Raw genomic sequence first — 20,000 nt, 5'->3', positions numbered from 1 at the left:
CTCTCTCCCTGTCTCTCTGCAAAACATCCTCCACGGAAGCAGCACTCTACCCCTCTCTCCCTGTCTCTCTGCAAAACATCCTCCACGGAAGCAGCACTCTACCCCTCTCTCCCTGTCTCTCTGCAAAACATCCTCCACGGAAGCAGCACTCTACCCCTCTCTCCCTGTCTCTCTGCAAAACATCCTCCACGGAAGCAGCACTCTACCCCTCTCTCCCTGTCTCTCTGCAAAACATCCTCCACGGAAGCAGCACTCTCTACCCCTCTCTCCCTGTCTCTCTGCAAAACATCCTCCACGGAAGCAGCACTCTACCCCTCTCTCCCTGTCTCTCTGCAAAACATCCTCCACGGAAGCAGCACTCTACCCCTCTCTCCCTGTCTCTCTGCAAAACATCCTCCACGGAAGCAGCACTCTACCCCTCTCTCCCTGTCTCTCTGCAAAACATCCTCCACGGAAGCAGCACTCTACCCCTCTCTCCCTGTCTCTCTGCAAAACATCCTCCACGGAAGCAGCACTCTACCCCTCTCTCCCTGTCTCTCTGCAAAACATCCTCCACGGAAGCAGCACTCTCTACCCCTCTCTCCCTGTCTCTCTGCAAAACATCCTCCACGGAAGCAGCACTCTACCCCTCTCTCCCTGTCTCTCTGCAAAACATCCTCCACGGAAGCAACACTCTCTACCCCTCTCTCCCTGTCTCTCTGCAAAACATCCTCCACGGAAGCAGCACTCTCTACCCCTCTCTCCCTGTCTCTCTGCAAAACATCCTCCACGGAAGCAACACTCTCTACCCCTCTCTCCCTGTCTCTCTGCAAAACATCCTCCACGGAAGCAGCACTCTCTACCCCTCTCTCCCTGTCTCTCTGCAAAACATCCTCCACGGAAGCAGCACTCTCTACCCCTCTCTCCCTGTCTCTCTGCAAAACATCCTCCACGGAAGCAGCACTCTACCCCTCTCTCCCTGTCTCTCTGCAAAACATCCTCCACGGAAGCAGCACTCTCTACCCCTCTCTCCCTGTCTCTCTGCAAAACATCCTCCACGGAAGCAGCACTCTACCCCTCTCTCCCTGTCTCTCTGCAAGACATCCTCCACGGAAGCAGCACTCTACCCCTCTCTCCCTGTCTCTCTGCAAAACATCCTCCACGGAAGCAGCACTCTCTACCCCTCTCTCCCTGTCTCTCTGCAAAACATCCTCCACGGAAGCAACACTCTCTACCCCTCTCTCCCTGTCTCTCTGCAAAACATCCTCCACGGAAGCAGCACTCTCTACCCCTCTCTCCCTGTCTCTCTGCAAATCATCCTCCACGGAAGCAGCACTCTCTACCCCTCTCTCCCTGTCTCTCTGCAAAACATCCTCCACGGAAGCAGCACTCTCATTCTCTCTGTATTCATATGCTGCAGCATTTCATCCTAAAAAGCCCAAAATGGTTCAAGGGCAAGAGGAGCTGAAGGTTATTTTGCTATAATTTCACCCTCTTCATTGGCCCCTAGGAGCAGTCAATGTGCCACAATGCATCCATTTAAAATAGCATTGGGTGGAGTGGGAGGAGGGCTTTTTAGTGTGCATTTAAAATTGAGTGTGTGTATGAGGGGGGAGGTACTGTACTTGTCATTGTTTGGGTGGGTGCTTGACTTTGCTCTGACTGGTGGACAGGGTGTTTTGGTGTTGTGCTTTTCAACAGGGTTATTTATTGTTCTCCCATTGGATGTTTTGGTGGTTTACTGTTAGCGCTGCCTGGGATTGGTTGATGGAGATGGACTCTGGTTACAGAAACTTAAACAAATCCAATTTCACAGTCACAAGTAAACAATCTGGCCTCAGTCGGTCATCCTGGAGAAAACAAATGGGTATTGACTGTGCACAGTGGTGCATCAACAGCTAAATTCAGAAACAATATTGAGGCTTTTTTCCATTTAAAACTATTATTCTCTGTCCTTAGATTGTGAGGATGGAATTCATTTAAACCTTGGATTACCTGTGTGTAAAGCATTTTAATGAAACATTGCCCCTCTTTTCTCTCTCTCTCTCTCTCTCTATCTCTCTCTCTCTCTCTCTCTCTCTCTCTCTCTCTCTCTCTCTCTCTCTCTCTCTCTCTCTCTCTCTCTCTCTCTCTCTCTCTCTCAGTCTCTCTCTCTCTCCTCCTCTCAATTAACTGTTTCACGTGTACTGTGCACTTCAAGGCCCTCCCTTCCTTCTCACCCCAAACCGCCGGTTGCCCTGTGGAAACGGATTTGCGAGTAATTAAAACTGTGTGTCTGGACGTCATCCAGCATCATGTTCTATTCATGCAGATTAATACATATTTGTGGGGGCCTGTGGGAGCTGAAAGGCATCTGTCTGCCCCATTAAACATTCATGAACTATAGGACATAGAGAAGACACACAGGCTGTGTCCCAAATACTACCCTATCCCTCATATAGTGCATTACCTTTGATCAGGGCCCAGTGCATTATATAGGGAATAAGGTACCATTTGGGATGCAGGCTTAGAGAAGGAGACCATTCAGCTGCTGCTATTTATACACTTCTCCTCCTCCTTCTCCTCCTCTTCCTCATAACTACAGCCACATCTTAATGGAGAAACCTCAAATGACAATTGCTGGACATGGATTCTGAAATGACAATGACATTTATCACTCCTGTACACCTTTATGTTTTAATTTAAAGGGATGTTTTGCATGAAAACAGTGGCTTACTGTGTGTGTGTGTGTGTGTGTGTGTGTGTGTGTGTGTGTGTGTGTGTGTGTGTGTGTGTGTGTGTGTGTGTGTGTGTGTGTGTGTGTGTGTGTGTGTGTGTGTGTGTGTGTGTGTGTGTGTGTGTGTGTGTGTGTGTGTGTGTGTGTGTGTGTGTGTGTGTGTGTGTGTGTGTGTGTGTGTGTGTGTGTGTGTGTGTGTGCCCCTACAGGTGGCTGGAGTGTGTGGGCGGAGTGGAAGGAGTGCAGCAGTGACTGTGGTGGTGGCGTCCAGACCCGGAGCCGTACCTGTCAATCTCCCCCGGAGGAGACATACCTGTGTGAGGGAGTGGTGGAGGAGGGAAGGCCCTGTAACCCACAGCCATGCAGTGGTGAGCTTGACAAAGACATTGCCCGACCATGTGTGTGTGTGTGTGTGTGTGTGTGTGTGTGTGTGTGTGTGTGTGTGTGTGTGTGTGTGTGTGTGTGTGTGTGTGTGTGTGTGTGTGTGTGTGTGTGTGTGTGTGTGTGTGTGTGTGTGTGTGTGTGTGTGTGTGTGTGTGTGTGTGTGTGTGTGTGTGTGTGTGTGTGTGTGTGTAAATGTGTGCATTCGTTCAGGTGGATAAGTGATCACTTGCTTGTGGGTATGCGTGTTTCTGTGAGTGTGCATGAGTGATATGCGGGTTGACTCATAACCTGCGGTCCCTGTAGTTACATCCCTGCAGTTACATCCCTGTAGTTACATCCCTGCAGTTATATCCCTGTAGTTATATATCCCTGTAGTTACATCCCTGTAGTTATATCCCTGTAGTTACATCCCTGTAGTTATATATCCCTGTAGTTACATCCCTGTAGTTATATCCCTGCAGTTACATCCCTGTAGTTACATCCCTGCAGTTATATCCCTGTAGTTATATATCCCTGTAGTTACATCCCTGTAGTTATATCCCTGTAGTTATATCCCTGTAGTTATATCCCTGTAGTTACATCCCTGTAGTTATATCCCTGTAGTTATATCCCTGTAGTTATATCCCTGTAGTTACATCCCTGTAGTTATTTCCCTGTAGTTATATCCCTGTAGTTATATCCCTATAGTTATATCCCTGTAGTTACATCCCTGTAGTTATATCCCTGTAGTTATATCCCTGTAGTTACATCCCTGTAGTTATATCCCTGTAGTTACATCCCTGTAGTTCTATCCCTATAGTTATATCCCTGTAGTTATATCCCTGTAGTTATATCCCTGTAGTTACATCCCTGTAGTTATATCCCTGTAGTTACATCCCTGTAGTTCTATCCCTATAGTTATATCCCTGTAGTTACATCCCTGTAGTTATATCCCTGTAGTTATATCCCTGTAGTTATATCCCTGCAGTTAAATCCCTGTAGTTATATCCCTGTAGTTACATCCCTGTAGTTATATCCCTGTAGTTACATCCCTGTAGTTATATTCCTGTAGTTATATCCGCAGGGCGGGCATGTTTAGATCATGACATATTGTGTGGATGAAGTGCGGGTGGGTGGCAGGTGGGTTGAACAAAGAAAAAACAATAACTTAACAAATCCATAAATGAATAATTATCGTGTAATTTCTATCTGTAGGCTATATTTACATTTTAATTTAATTATTTTAGGCTATCGGACATTTGTGCCCAAGCCTAAGCTTAAGGCCTAACTATACACGTGCCAAATAGTCTACACACCAATCACCAAATGTTTTTGGGAACGGGACAATGTCAGAGTTTACTGTAATTCAATAAGAGAAAAGCTGCAAAAAAAAAGAGTTGAAAATAAAGAGAAGGGAGGCCAGAAAAGTCATGTTTGGGAAAGATTTGGTGAAGTGGTCAAATAGGATGATAGCAGTGCCGGCGATGATATGTGTGATGAGTGTGAGGCGCTACACAAATTCAACAGTCACAAGACGGGCACTTCAAATAGGCCAACGGCACATCAAGGGAACTGTATCCTACTGTTCAGATGGGTTAAATGGAAACTGACATCTGGACACTGACTGTAGGTCTACAAACTCTCACATAGCCTTGATATGAACTCCTGCAGAATGAAGCATTTCTTGCAGTAAAATGTCACACCAAATGCAGGTGAAATATGATTTCTTACTTTGAGCATCTTAAGAGAATGTGCAGTCAGATACCATCTGTAGAGATGCAATCTTTATTATCATCAGTTTTCCCAGCCCGACCTACCAAACTGTTGTAAATGATAAACCAGGAACATATCTAAATCAGGCAAAAAGAAATCCGGCGCCTCCTGTGTCAAAAACAATTTCCATCGCCTCTGACTGTAGCCTACAGCATATTCTATATTAGCGGGTTAGGGACGGGTGTGGGCCTCAGATTTTCACTTTATCACATAGAGTCGTGGGGTTGCAGATGGGTTATTAGCAATTGCTGGCGGGTATGTGTGAACAAACAGCTGACCTGCGCACCACTAGTGTGAATATGTGGGTATGTGTGTATGTCCTCATCAATCTAAATATCTATGTCTGTTTCTCTTTGACTCTCTCTCTCTCTCTTTTGTTCTTCTCTCAATCTAATTTCTCTGTTATTTCTCTCTGTACTTTTATTTTCTCTTGTCCTTTATTCCCTCCACTCTCTTCCGTCCAACAAGTCATTCTTGTGATGTAAGGAGGCCATGTTGGAAAGGGGACTTTGATCGATGCTATTATTTGGACATAGTCAACCTCTCAAGGCAAATACAGAAGGATAACTCTTAAGAAAGAGACTGAAGAATCCCCCACACTGCAATGTGCATATAATCCATGTTATAGAAGTAAGGAGGATTTGGGAACAGGGCTTCCAATAGCTCTGTATCCCTCTTCCAGTCTTCAGAACTATAGATGTTTTGATAGATTGTGATCCATGTCTGAATTCCATGTTCTTATTCCATCTGTTCGTGAACTAACAATCACGGTTCCAAAGACAAAAAAGACAGCGAGAGACACAGTAAATACACAAACACACAATCACACACCACACCTGGTTTTCCATTACAAAATTCCCAAGTTTGGCTGATGCTCTTCTGGGTGACCAATCACGTCACGGTTGTGTCCTAAAAACAAAATGCCATTGGTGGTTAAGTTGCTAACCCCTCCCCCCTGGCCTTGCCCCACCCCTCTAGGCAAAGGCCGTCATCTCACTCGCAGCCAATCACTTCGCTCCGTGGACAGCCGCAAGCGTGATGGCGGCGGTGGCGAGGTAGACAAGACGCGAGGCGGTGGCGGCGGACAGCAGGCCCCACAGACAGGTAAGACAACAGGACGCAGAGGGAGCCCATGCATCAGTCTCTAACAGCCGCTTGGGTCACAGACCACACAAGACCACCTCCTACCATTATAGTCTGTCACTGCACCAAGGCTATAGCTAGCTATCCCTGAATCTCTCCTTCACATAGGCCTGTACATCCATCAAAATCTCCCAAACTCTTTCTTGCCTAAGTGCCACGGCACTAATTCCAACATGGACCCTGAATAAATCGGGTGAAACTGTTTGCTGTTTTGTTGTTTTGTGAGGTCATGAATGTAGCCACTATACTGGAGATTGTGTCCTGTCTTGAAAAGTGGATAAGTCTCTGCTGAATTAGCGAATCAGGTCCCCCCTCACCCCTGCCATTGGACAGCCATGACTGACCAGCTTTTCCCATTGGTCAGACTAGGCTTGACTGACTGACCGGGTCTACTGAATGCATTGAGCAGTCATGGCAGCCAGGGAAATGATTGACATATCCAGTAATCAATCGCATTGCCTTCCCCTGTATGTCAAGTCAATGCTAAGGATATGGAATCAGAGCCCAGGGAGCCTGGCAGCACAGAATCTCCCCTACGCCAAACCATGCCACGCCCCTTCCTATTTTGGCCAATGGGAGGCTGCTCCTGCATGATAATTAGTTTCGGCCCTTCTCCTCCCCCCTCTACCCTGGACCATCCCTTCCTCCTCTCCTCCTCCCTCCCTCCCTCCCCCTCAGTGGATCAGACTGCGTCAGGTGAGGAGTGGTCGTCGTGGAGTGTGTGTTCGGCCACATGCGGTGAGAGCTGGCAGAGCCGCACGCGTTTCTGTGTCTCCTCCTCCTACAGCACCCAGTGCAGCGGCCCGCTCCGAGAGCAGAGGCCCTGCAACAACTCTGCCGTCTGTCCAGGTAAGCTAAGCCCCTCCACCTACCCCCCTCCCAGCTGTCTCCTTGCTGCCCCTCGTCTCCAGCCCTCTCCTGGCTCCGCTCACACATACAAGCCCTCCTCTCTCCCCCTGAAGATCTCTACTCCTTCTTCCCACTGAACAACTCCATGGCCTGGATGTTTATAGCCCTATACAAATCCTTTTTCCTCTACCTCAGAGAGATGGGCAAGGGGCTTACCTGCTGAGCAGCAGAATAGTTATTCTGATGCCCAACTTCCTGGTGCTGTCTTTACAGAACCTCTCTGTGCAATGCATCCTGGGGCTTCTCTTACGTAACAGACAATAACCCTCCAGACCAGGACTTTAATATGGAACTATGCAGGTGAATACATTTAAACACTGAAATAAGGTCAGAGTAGTCTACACAGGAGAACCATGCAGGCACTGAGAGAAGGATGTTTGTGATGGCATTATGGCATCAGGCTGGTTTGTATCATAGAGTGTTGGATGATTATGTGTTTTGGAGTTGATGTTGTTGTTGTTGTTGTTGTTGTTGTTGTTGTTGTCGTGGTGAATGTCTGTGTGGTTCTCTCTATAAATCATACCCTAGCCGCTCTGATTGCAGTGCATGGGACTTGGGATGAGTGGTCGCCATGGAGCTTGTGTTCGTCAACCTGCGGCCGTGGTTACCGGGATCGCACGCGCAGCTGCAAGCCCCCTCAGTTTGGGGGAGACCCCTGTATGGGGCCGGAGAAGCAGACCAAGTTCTGCAACATCGCTGTCTGCCCAGGTGAGATTACACAGATTTCTCACTGGATTCGTACTCATCTGCTTTCAAAATGGCACCCTAAAGTATTCCCTATATAGTGCACTACTTTTGACAACTTCAGTCATCATGGCAGTCACGTCTATGGTTATATAGAGACAAATTATCCCTAAGAAGTGTGAAAAGGTTCTTCTTTATGCATGAAGGTTGAATAAAAACATGTACAATGTGTGTACGTTGCGTTATGCACACAGAGACGTAGACAAACTAATACAGTTGAAGTCAAAAGTTTACATACACCTTAGCCAAACACATTTAAACTAATTTTTTCACAATTTCTGACATTTAGTCTGTCACGGCGTTCGTCTGTTGAAAGAAGAGAGTCAGACCGAAATGCAGCGTGTTGGTTACTCATGACTTTAATGAATGAAAAACGCGGTACATGAAATAACTGAAACTAAATACAAAAACAACAGAACGGAACGTGAAACTAATTACAGCCTATCTGGTGACTACAACACAGAGACAGGTACAATCACCCACGAAATACAAAGCGAAACTATGGCTCCCTAAATACGGTTCCCAATTAGAGACAACGATAAGCACCTGACTCTGATTGAGAATCGCCTTAGGCAGCCAAGCCTAACAACACCCCTAATCAGCCACGATCCCAAATAATACAAACCCCAATACAAAAACAACATATAAACCCATGTCACACCCTGGCCTACCCAAACATATAACAAAAACACAAAATACAATGACCAAGGCGTGACAGAACCCCCCCCTAAGGTGCGGACTCCCGGACGCACCTCAAGAGCATAGTGAGGGTCCGGGTGTACCCCACTCCAATAATGTCCTTGTTCCTCCCCTTCGCGTCCTGGGATAATCCACCCTCTCCGCCGACCATGGCCTAATAGTCCTCACCCAGATCCCCACATAACTGAGGAGCAGCTCGTGACTGAGGGGCATCTCGGGACTGAGGGGCAGCTCGGGACAGAGGGGCAGCTCGGGACAGAGGGGCAGCTCAGGACAGAGGGGCAGCTCGGGACCGAAGCAGCCCGGGACTGAGGGGCAGCCCGGGACTGAGAGGAAGCACGGGACTGAGAGGAAGCCCAGTACTGAGAGGAAGCCCACTACTGAGAGGAAGCCCAGTACTGAGAGGAAGCCCAGTACTGAGATGCTCAGGCAGGTAGTAGGCTCCGGTAAATCCTGGCTGGCTGGCGTAACTAGAAGATTCAGGTTGACAAGCAGATCTGGAAGATTCTGGTTGTCTGGCGGCGCTGGGCTGACTGGCGGCGCTGGGCAGACTGGGAGCACTAGCGGCGCTTGGCAGACTGGCGGCGCTGGGCAGACTGGAAGCACTGGCGGCGCTGGGCAGACTGGGAGCACTGGCGGCGCTGGGCAGACTGGGAGCACTGGCGGCGCTGGGCAGACTGGGAGCACGGGCGGCGCTGGGCAGACTGGGAGCACTGGCGGCGCTGAGCAGACGGGAGACTCCGGCAGCGCAGGAGAGGAGAAAGGCTCTGGCTGCGCTAAACAGGCGGGAGACTCCGGCAGCACAGGAGAGAAGAAAAGCGCTGGCTGCGCTGAACAGGCTAGGCGCACTGGAGGCCTGGTGCGTGGTGCTGGAACTGGTGGTACTGGATCGAGGACATGCACAGGAAGCCTGGTGCGGGGAGCTGCTACCGGAGGACTGGTGTGTGGAGGTGGCTCTGGATAGACCGGACCGTGCAGGCGCACTGGAGCTCTTGAGCACCGAGCCTGCCCAAGCTTACCTGGCTCGATGCCCACTCTAGCCCGGCCAATAGGAAGGGCTGGTATGTGCCGCAACTGGCTCTGCACCCGCACTGGAAACACCGTGCGCTCCATAGCATAACACGGTGCCTGCCCGGTCTCTCTAGCCCAACGGTGAGCAGAGGGAGTTTGCGCAGGTCTCCTACCTGGCATAACCATACTCCCTTCTAGCCCCCGCCCAATAATTTTTTTGGGCTGCTTTTCAGGCTTCCAACCGCGTCGCCGTGCTGCCTCCTCATACCAGCGCCTCTCCGCTTTAGCCACTTCTATTTCTTCCTTGGGACGGCGATATTCTCCAGGCTGAGCCCAGGGTCCTTTCCCGTCTAATTCCTCCTCCCATGTCCAATTCTCCAAGTGGTGCAGCCTCTCCCACTGCAACTGCTCTTCACGATTAACAGGGAGAGTTGGCTCAGGTCTGAACCCTGACTCAGCCACTCTCTCTGCGCCCTCCCCCAATAAATAATTGGGGGTTACTTTCGGTTTTCGCTCTGCGTCGCCGTGTTTTCCTTTTTGACTCCATTCACCTGTAGCCCTCTTCGCACTGCTGAAGCGAATCCCAGGCGGGCTCCTGCACTCTCTCTGGGTCGGCCGCCCACCTGTCGATTTCTTCCCACGTCGTATAATCAAAAACGGAAAAATTGGGCGTGCAAAATTATTCAGCCCCTTTACTTTCAGTGCAGCAAACTCTCTTCCAGAAGTTCAGTGAGGATCTCTGAATGATCCAATGTTGACCTAAATGACTAATGATGATGATAAATACAATCCACCTGTGTGTAATCAAGTCTCCGTATAAATGCACCTGCACTGTGATAGTCTCAGAGGTCTGTTAAAAGCGCAGAGAGCATCATGAAGAACAAGGAACACACCAGGCAGGTCCGAGATACTGTTGTGAAGAAGTTTAAAGCCGGATTTGGATGCAAAAAGATTTCCCAAGCTTTAAACATCCCAAGGAGCACTGTGCAAGCGATAATATTGAAATGGAAGGAGTATCAGACCACTGCAAATCTACCAAGACCTGGCCGTCCCTCTAAACTTTCAGCTCATACAAGGAGAAGACTGATCAGAGATGCAGCCAAGAGGCCCATGATCACTCTGGATGAACTGCAGAGATCTACAGCTGAGGTGGGAGACTCTGTTTATAGGATAACAATCAGTCGTATATTGCACAAATCTGGCCTTTATGGAAGAGTGGCAAGAAGAAAGCCATTTCTTAAAGATATCCATAAAAAGTGTAATTTAAAGTTTGCCACAAGCCACCTGGGAGACACACCAAACATGTGAAAGAAGGTGCTCTGGTCAGATGAAACCAAAATTGAACTTTTTGGCAACAATGCAAAACGTTATGTTTGGCGTAAAAGCAACACAGCTCATCACCCTGAACACACCATCACCACTGTCAAACATGGTGGTGGCAGCATCATGGTTTGGGCCTGCTTTTCTTAAGCAGGGACAGGGAAGATGGTTAAAATTGATGGGAAGATGGATGGAGCCAAATACAGGACCATTCTGGAAGAAAAGCTGATGGAGTCTGCAAAAGACCTGAGACTGGGACGGAGATTTGTCTTCCAACAAGACAATGATCCAAAACATAAAGCAAAATCTACAATGGAATGGTTCAAAAATAAACATATCCAGGTGTTAGAATGGCCAAGTCAAAGTCCAGACCTGAATTGGGGCGGCGTAGCCTAGTGGTTAGAGCGTTGGACTAGTAACCGGAATATTGCGAGTTCAAACCCCCGAGCTGACAAGGTGCAAATCTGTCATTCTGCCCCTGAACAGGCAGTTAACCCACTGTTCCCAGGCTGTCATTGAAAATAACAATGTGTTCTTAACTGACTTGCCTGGTTAAATAAAGGTTAAAGAAAACTTTTTTTTTTAAATCCAATCGAGAATCTCTGGAAAGTACTGAAAACTGCTGTTCACAAATGCTCTCCATCCAACCTCACTGAGCTCGAGCTGTTTTGCAAGGAGGAATGGGGAAAAATTTCAGTCTCTCGATGTGCAAAACTGATAGAGACATACCCCAAGCGACTTACAGCTGTAATCGCAGCAAAAGGTGGCGCTACAAAGTATTAATTTAAGGGGGCTGAATAATTTTGCACACCCAATTTTTCAGTTTTTGATTTGTTAAAAAAGTTTGAAATATCCAATAAATGTCGTTCCACTTCATGATTGTGTCCCACTTGTTGTTGATTCTTCACAAAAAATACAGTTTTATATCTTTATGTTTGAAGCCTGAAATGTGGCAAAAGGTCGCAAAGTTCAAGGGGGCCGAATACTTTCGCAAGGCACTGTATATAATATATCCACATAATTTTCCAGCCTCATGATGCCATCTATTTTTGTGAAGTGCACCAGTCCCTCCTGCAGCAAAGCACCCCCACAACATGATGCTGCTACCCCCGTGCTTCACGGTTGGGATGGTGTTCTTCAGCTTGCAAGCGTCCCGCTTTTTCCTCCAAACATAACGATGGTAATTATGGCCAAACAGTTCTATTTTTGTTTCATCAGACCAGAGGACATTTCTCCAAAAAGTATGATATTTGTCCCCATGTGCAGTTGCAAACTGTATTCTGGCTTTTTTATGGTGGTCTTAGAGCAGTGGCTTCATCCTTGCTGAGCGGCCTTTCAGGTTATGTTGATATAGGACTAGTTTACTGTGGATATAGATACTTGTGTACCTGTTTCCTCCAGCATCAACACAAGGTCCTTTGCTGTTGTTCTGGGATTGATTTGCTCTTTTCGCACCAAAGTACGTTCATCTCTAGGAGACAGAACGCGTCTCCTTCCTGAGTGGTATTATGGCTGCGTGGTCCCATGGCGTTTATACTTGCGTACTATTGTTTGTACAGATGAACGTGGTACCTTTAGGTGTTTGGAAATTGCTCCCAAGGATGAACCAGACTTGTGGAGGTTTACAATTTTTTTCTGAGGTCTTGGCTGATTTCTTTTGATTTTTCCATGTTCCCAAAGTACTGAGTTTCAAGGTAGGCCTTGAAATACATCCACAGGTCCACCTCCAATTCACTCAAATGATGTCAATTAACCTATCAGAAACTTCTAAAGCCACAACATAATTTTCTGACATTTCCAAGCTGTTTAAAGGCACAGTGAACTTAGTGTATGTAAACTTCTGACCCACTGGAATTGTGATACAGTGAATTATAAGTGAAATAATCTGTCTGTAAACAATTATTGGAAAAATTATCTGTGTCATGCACGAAGTAGATGTCCTAACTGATTTGCCAAAACTATAGTTTGTTAACAAGAAATGTGTGGAGTGGTTGAAAAACGAGTTTTAATGACTCCAACCTAAGTGTATGTAATCTTCCGACTTCAACTGTACATGTACAGAAGTAACCATGTTCTCTCTGTCTCTCTCTGTCTCTCTCTCTCTCTCTCTCTCTCTCTCTCTCTCTCTCTCTCTCTCTCTCTCTCTCTCTCTCTCTCTCTCTCTCTCTCTCTCTCTCTCTCTCTTTCTCTCTCTCTCTCCCTCTTATTTTCTCCCAAATCCCTCTCCCTCTCTGCTCTACTCTCTCTCTCTCTGCTGTCTCAGTTGATGGGGTGTGGAATGAGTGGGCTAATTGGGGTTCATGCTCTGCGTCCTGCTCCAACGGGACCATGCAGCGCATCAGGGAGTGTAACGGACCTTCGTACGGAGGATCAGAGTGTCGCGGGGAGTGGATAGAGACCAGAGACTGCTTCCTACGGGAGTGCCCAGGTAACATCTGCTGTCAAAACTCTGTGTTGATGTTGCCCACAGGTATACAGATCTAGGATCAGTTTACTCTACGCTAATCCTGATCTTAACCATTAGAGCTGTGTTCTGTGTCTTAGTGGAGGGGAAGTGGCATCCTTGGACGTCGTGGGTGGGCTGCACCAAGACATGTGGTGGGGGGAGCCAACAGAGACAGAGGATTTGCTATGGGCCCTTCTTTGGGGGTGAAAATTGCCCTGGAGATCGGGAGGAGGTGCGACACTGCAATGAGAAGCGGTGTCCAGGTGAGTAGTCAGAACACAGTCATGGAAAGGTGTGCTCTTAATCGATCTATCCAATGTATTTATAAAGCTCTCTTTACATCCGCTGATGTCATCGGCAATCTGTCATTTTTTATTATACTATACGTCCTGTATCTCATATTTACTTTTGCTTCATGTCTTTTGTCAAAATTGAACACATTTGGGTTGTTTCGCGTTGTTTCAAGTGAATGCCTTTTGCGTCCCTTTTGATATTTTAAGTAGAAATTGTGCATCAATATTTTAAAAAATCTTATATTATAGCTGGAGTTGCTACATCCATTTTTATACTTGTAAATTAATGATACCGTATTTACCCGATTGATTCTTGAAGAATATAGCTTATAAAGGTCTCATGAGCTTAGTTCAACTGTCATACTGTACCCCATCAGAACCCAAAATACAAGCATATTTTACTATAATGTTTGTAAACAATGTAAATGTAAGCAAACACGGTATAGCCTCAAAACATGGTTTAAAGTATCATTTTGATGTTATATGTTATGGATGATCAGTACTTGCAAACATAACTCTTATTTAATTTGAGTGGTTACATTTCTCCAGGTCCATCCCTCAACTTTTTTTTACCAGAACACAGGAGAGGTGACAGTTTTGTTATTGTTTCAATTAAGGATTCTTGCTTTAAATAAAGTCCCCTTTAATATAGACCAGATGGAGAATTCAATAAATCTGATTTTGAATATGAAAAAAGCTGGCTAAAATAGAAAAATGTAGCATTTTGACACTTCCTCTGTCAACCCTCTGTCCTCCGTTATATTGTATGTCAGGAAGAGATGGCAGCAGCTAATAGAAATCCATAAAAAAATACAAAAACAAACCCTGTGTCACTTCTAGGAAGATTATAACCCACTTAATCCCAAAATGTCTCCAAGTTGCACCATCATTGTAAAGAGCTAGTTATTTTGTTGCTTTGACAAAAAGTCATTTCTGAAGATGATTATTTATTTCATGTGATTAGTGTCCCTCGTTTTATGGTCAACCCTGTTACATGAACTGAACTCTCATTTTAAGGTCAACCCTGTTACATGAACTGAACTCTCATTTTAAGGTTGACCCTGTTACATGAACTGAACTCTCATTTTAAGGTCAACCCTGTTACATGAACTGAACTCTCATTTTAAGGTTGACCAGAATCAAGTCTTGTGCCCTGAACAATGTGAGACCATGGTCGAGAAGGAATGGGAGCGGTCAGACCCAGGAGGAGAGTGTTACATGAACTGAACTGAACTCTCATTTTAAGGTTGACCCTGTTACATGAACTGAACTCTCATTTTAAGGTCAACCCTGTTACATGAACTGAACTCTCATTTTAAGGTCAACCCTGTTACATGGACTGAACTCTCATTTTAAGGTCAACCATGTTACATGAACTGAACTCTCATTTTAAGGTGTACCCTGTTACATGAACTGAACTCTCATTTTAAGGTCAACCCTGTTACATGAACTGAACTCTCATTTTAAGGTCAACCCTGTTACATGGACTGAACTCTAATTTTAATATGGTGAAACTATTTATTTTTAAATATATATGTTTCAATATAATAATTGAACATCTTATAATCAAATCACAGTGTAAAAGAAGGGGAGCTGGTTTAACTATATTTTACAAATTTCTGGTGTTTTGTGGCGGAAAACTGAGTGGGTCGAGGATAACTCGTCATCCCTGATACCCATAGATAGTCTCGTAGCGTTGACTATCATTAAATGTGACGGGGAAGGCTGATAGGGACTGGCTTCCAATTAATAGAAGGATTATGACATAGCCAGGGATGACCCAAAAGACAGCCTCTCACTGTGAGGGTTAAAGACTTATATTATCAAATCAATTCTCTATGTGTAATTATTCTTTACGTGATTAAACTAATCATGTAACTTTAATTAACTAGGAAGTCGGGGCACCACGGGAAAATATTTAAACAGTATTTATTTCCAGAATGAACTCTTTGGATATTTTCATATCTTATCAATTACAGTCACTTATTAATGTATAATTACCTCACTGGTCTCTTTGCTGAATGCCGCAAACCCTTGGATATCTGCACGAACCCTAGCAGAAATCATGAATTAGCAATATACAAATTAGCTTAATTATTTATTTGCTAAATAATAAATCGTATCAATTACAGACTTACAAACACACACAAAATAGATCAAACATTTGTTACTGACATGATAGAAAAATCCCTAGTGGGCTAAGCCGATATGACAGCTTCGTAGAAAGGGGTGGGTACAGTTCAAGAGCTGGAAACACAGTGTGGATTCACTACATACATACAGTTGAATACTTCATCGTAAATATAGACATTTATCACCCTAACAAGCGCACATTTGGATTTTAGAAATGCAATTGACATATTCACGAGTGTATGCCTTTGTTGTCTCTGTGTGATCGCTGGTCTGTCCGCTGGATAGTCAGTCAACAAAAAGCCTCTGGTTTGTCCACCAAAGATCTGTCGTCTGTCGTAGATGTCAGTTGTTATATTGGGTACGTCAGAGTACTTCTTTGATGCGTTTACCAGACTAAAGTATTTAAACAGCTGCAGACTGAATAATTGTTCTTTACTTTGTAGATTTCTTAGCCATTTCAACTTGGGAATGATCTCCACGTTCTCTGGTCTTGTCTTTTGGTTGAGTTGCCAACAATTTCAACATGTAGCGACAGCTTCCATGTTTTCTGGTCTGATGTACATTTTATCGCGAGTGGTTTTGTACTCTGTGGAAGACGGTTCCACGACGCCTGATGTCATTTCTGGGCTCACGGGGGCGTGGCCACTGACTAGTTAAAACGTTATATCTAAACTAGTATCTCGTTTAGAAGGCCAACATTACATTACATCTTCTCACAAATAGTTTCATATTCAGTCATATATTTTATACAACCATCAGATGCAAAACCCATAATTGAGAAGTGTACACAACCAAAGACACAGTAATGTGTGTTTCCTGTCCTTCATGAGATCACCAAATGAAACAACCTTAACTGTCCCTTAAGTGTCCGCGGACCACTCCAACATTCTCACAAATAGAAATATTGTTTAATTCTCCAATTTTGTGGTTTAGGAGTTTTGTCAAGAATAATGTATTTGTTCTCCATAGGCTCTCTCCCTCAATACTCCATGGCAGTGAAGAGAGTTTTTACCAGGAATGTAATATGCACACCACAAGCTTCCATTCCTCCTGTCACAAGGGGATTCATTGATTTAAGAGGAAACCCTGTTACTTTAAGTTGGCACTTAATAGGCACTTACTATTCTTTACTTTATTTAACCTCTTGAGATGGGAAACCATGAACATGTGCTCTTTATGACAGGTGTACACGTTTTGTGAAATCAAATGTTGTTGTATTTTACCAAGTTACACTTCTGAAAAGGCACTGAATCGGTGGAACGACCCATTTGACACTCAGATTGGTGGAACACTGATGTTTGCTTTTGGTTTTGGTGCAGAACCTCATGAGATCTGTGCAGAGGAGAACTTCTCCAACGTAGTGTGGAAAATGACTCCAGCAGGGGACACAGCGGCCGTACGCTGCCCTCCCAATGCAAATGGTGAGCTACCTCCCTTTTACCCTGAGACATACAGTGCATTCAGAAAGTATTCAGACCCATTGACTTTTTCCACATTACATTACGGCATATTTCTAAAATAGATTTAAAACATGTATTTCCCTCGTCAATCTACGCACAATACCCCATAATGAAAAGCTAAAACAGGTTTTTATAGATTTTTGCACATTTATAAAAACAACAACAACTGGAATATCACATTTACATAAGTATTTAGACCCAATACTCAGTCCTTTGTTGAAGCACCAATGGCATTGACTACAGCCTTTGAGACTTCTTAGGTATAACGCTACAAGCTTGGCACACCTGTATTTGTCGAATTTCTCCCATTCTTCTCTACAGATCCTCTGAAGCTCTGTCAGGTTGGATGGGGAGCGATGCTGCAAAGCTATTTTCAGGTCACTCCAAAGATGTTCGATCGGGTTCAAGTCCGGGATCTGGCTGGGCCACTCAAGGACATTCAGAGACTTGTCCCGAAGTCACTCCTGTGTTCTCTTTACTGTGGGCATAGAGTCATTGTCCTGTTGGAAGGTGAACCTTCGCCCCAATCTGAGGTGCTGAGCGCTTGGAGCTCTCTGTACTTTGCTCCGTTCATCTTTTCCTCGATCCTGACATGGTAACGGCGTTCATCTGTTGAAAGAGAGTCGGACCAAAATGCGGCGTGGTGGTTACTCATGTTCTTTAATGAAAAATGAACGATACATGAAATAACTAAATATACAAAACAACAAACGAAACGAGAAAACCTATACAGCCTATCTTGTGACAACAAACACAGAGACAGGAACAATCACCCACAAAACACACAGTGACACCCAGGCTACCTAAATATGGTTCCCAATCAGAGAAAACGAGAATCACCTGACTCTGATTGAGAACCGCCTCAGGCAGCCATAGCCTATGCTAGAAACCCCTACTCAGCCGCAATCCCAATGCCTACTAAAACCCCAATACGAAAACACAACAAAATAAACCCATGTCACACCCTGGCCTGACCAAATAAATATATAAACACAAAATACTAAGACCAGGGAGTGACAGACTAGTCTCTCAGTCCCTGCCGCTGAAAGACATCCCTACAACATGATGCTACCACCACCATTTTTTCACTGTAGGGATGGTGCCATGTTTCCTCCAGACGTGATGCTTGGTTATTCAGACCAAAGATTTCTAGGTGCTGTTTGGAAAACTCCAAGCGGGCTGTCATGTGCATTTTACTGAGGAGTGGCTTCTGTCTGGCCACTCTACCATAGAGACCTGATTGGTGGAGATCTGCAGTGATGGTTGTCCTTCTAGAAGGTTCTCCCATCTCCACAGAGGAACTGTGGAGCTCTGTCAGAGTGACAAAGGCCTTTCTCCCCTGACTGCTCAGTTTGGCTGGGTGGCCAGCTCTATGAAGAGTCTTGGTGGTTCCAAACTTCTTCCATTTAAGAACGATGAAGGCCACTGTGGTCTTGTCGACCTTCAATGCTGCAGAAATGTCTGTGCCTCAACACAATCCCGTCTCCGGGCTCCACAGACAATTCCTTCAACCTCATGGGTTGTTTTTTTTCTCTGACATGCACTGTCAACTGTGGGACCTTATATAGACAGGTGTGTGCCTTTGAAAAACATGTCCAATCAATTGAATTTACCACGGGTGGACTCCAATCAAGTTGTAGAAACATCGTAAGAATAATCAATGACAATATAATTAATTTGAGCTCAATTTTGAGTCTCATAGCAAAGGGTCTGAATACTTACTGTATGTAAATAAGGTATGTCTGTTAGTTTTTTATATAAATTTGTAAAACATTCTAAAAAGATGTTTTTGTTTGTCGTTGTGGGGTACTGTGTGGAAATTGTGGAAATTGTGTGAAAAAAATATAGAATAAATGTTCGAAGAAGGCTGTAACTTAACAAATTGTGGGTATAGTTAAGGGGTCTGAATACTTTCTGAATACACTGTAGCTGTAGACTCCAATGGCTTCAGACGCTAGACGCCATAAGAGGCTACAGCCATGTCTCAGAGTAAACTCTTAGTAACCTTCCTGATCTACACCTAGCCAGAGGGATACCCATAAGACATGCCTGGCTTAAGATGGGTTATGCCTCTAGGATCCCACGGTTCTAGTGATGTTAACTCCCCAGTCTGTGTCCCCATCCAGGGCTGATCCTGAGACGGTGCACCCTGGATGATGAGGGAATAGCCTACTGGGAGAACCCCACTTATATGAAGTGTATCTCCAATGACTACCGCAGCATCCAAACACTGGTGAGTACCAGAGAGATGACCAACGATTGAAAATGTACTCTTGTACATTACATCTGAAAACAGAAGCTACAAAGTGCCCATAGAATGCCATTTGAGATATTTTGCCTGCTCAGTTCAATACATCCCACTGGGCACAGATGTCAATTCGATGTCTTTTCCACGTTGGTGCAAGGTAATGTCTTTGAAATGACGTGGAAACAATGTTGATTCAACCAGTGTGTGACCAGTGGGATGTTACTAACAAACCATAAATGGTCAAGACCAAATTAAGAAGACAGACAGGAAATGTAATGTAATGTAATGTAAAAATGTATGTTAGTGATCAGAAGATCACCTCTATTCAGTGGTGATATGTTCTGAGTGCTTCACTCATACCTTTCCTCCACAGACTCGGGAACACCTGTCCAAGGCCCAGCGGGGGCTTGTGGGGGATGGAGTTTCAGAGGTGATGACCAAGCTCAGGGTGACGTCCAGCGATGGGACCAGCTACAGTGGAGACTTGCTGGCCATAGTGGACGTACTGAAGAACATGACAGAGATCTTCAGAAGGGCCTACAACAGCCCCAGCAATGCAGACATGAGAGTAAGAGGAGGGAGCATGTGTTTGGATTGGAAGTCATTAGGTCATTAGGTCAATAGGTTTGGGTCAGGGCTACATTTAGAATTGACTGGTGTTAAAGAAATGGCTGGAGGGAATGTTTGTAGTCAGTCTATTGATGGCTAATGTTGTAGAGTCATGTCTCATGGCCTCCTCGCTCCCTTTCTCTTCCTTCTCTAC

General features: G+C 45.3%; 1 protein-coding gene across 4 annotated transcripts in view; it reads left to right on the top strand.

The window, feature by feature from the left end:
* Positions 1-20,000, top strand: part of LOC124005325 (adhesion G protein-coupled receptor B1-like) — a 97,408-nt gene that overhangs the window by 27,668 nt on the left and 49,740 nt on the right. For 2 of the 4 annotated variants that reach the window (XM_046314464.1, XM_046314463.1), the window contains exons 2-10: positions 2,905-3,063; positions 5,810-5,935; positions 6,653-6,823; positions 7,412-7,591; positions 12,921-13,085; positions 13,202-13,366; positions 16,849-16,950; positions 19,116-19,222; positions 19,611-19,805. In XM_046314464.1, the coding sequence (XP_046170420.1) occupies positions 2,905-3,063; positions 5,810-5,935; positions 6,653-6,823; positions 7,412-7,591; positions 12,921-13,085; positions 13,202-13,366; positions 16,849-16,950; positions 19,116-19,222; positions 19,611-19,805 (1,370 nt within the window). The remainder of the gene's footprint in view (positions 1-2,904; positions 3,064-5,809; positions 5,936-6,652; positions 6,824-7,411; positions 7,592-12,920; positions 13,086-13,201; positions 13,367-16,848; positions 16,951-19,115; positions 19,223-19,610; positions 19,806-20,000) is intronic. The other 2 variants (XM_046314462.1, XM_046314465.1) reach the window with 2 other exon arrangements.

This window comes from Oncorhynchus gorbuscha, linkage group LG19 (genome assembly GCF_021184085.1).
Source record: "Oncorhynchus gorbuscha isolate QuinsamMale2020 ecotype Even-year linkage group LG19, OgorEven_v1.0, whole genome shotgun sequence".
NCBI lineage: Eukaryota > Metazoa > Chordata > Actinopteri > Salmoniformes > Salmonidae > Oncorhynchus > Oncorhynchus gorbuscha.
Note: the sequence above shows the minus strand (reverse complement) of the source record. Positions and strands in the feature narration are given on the sequence as shown.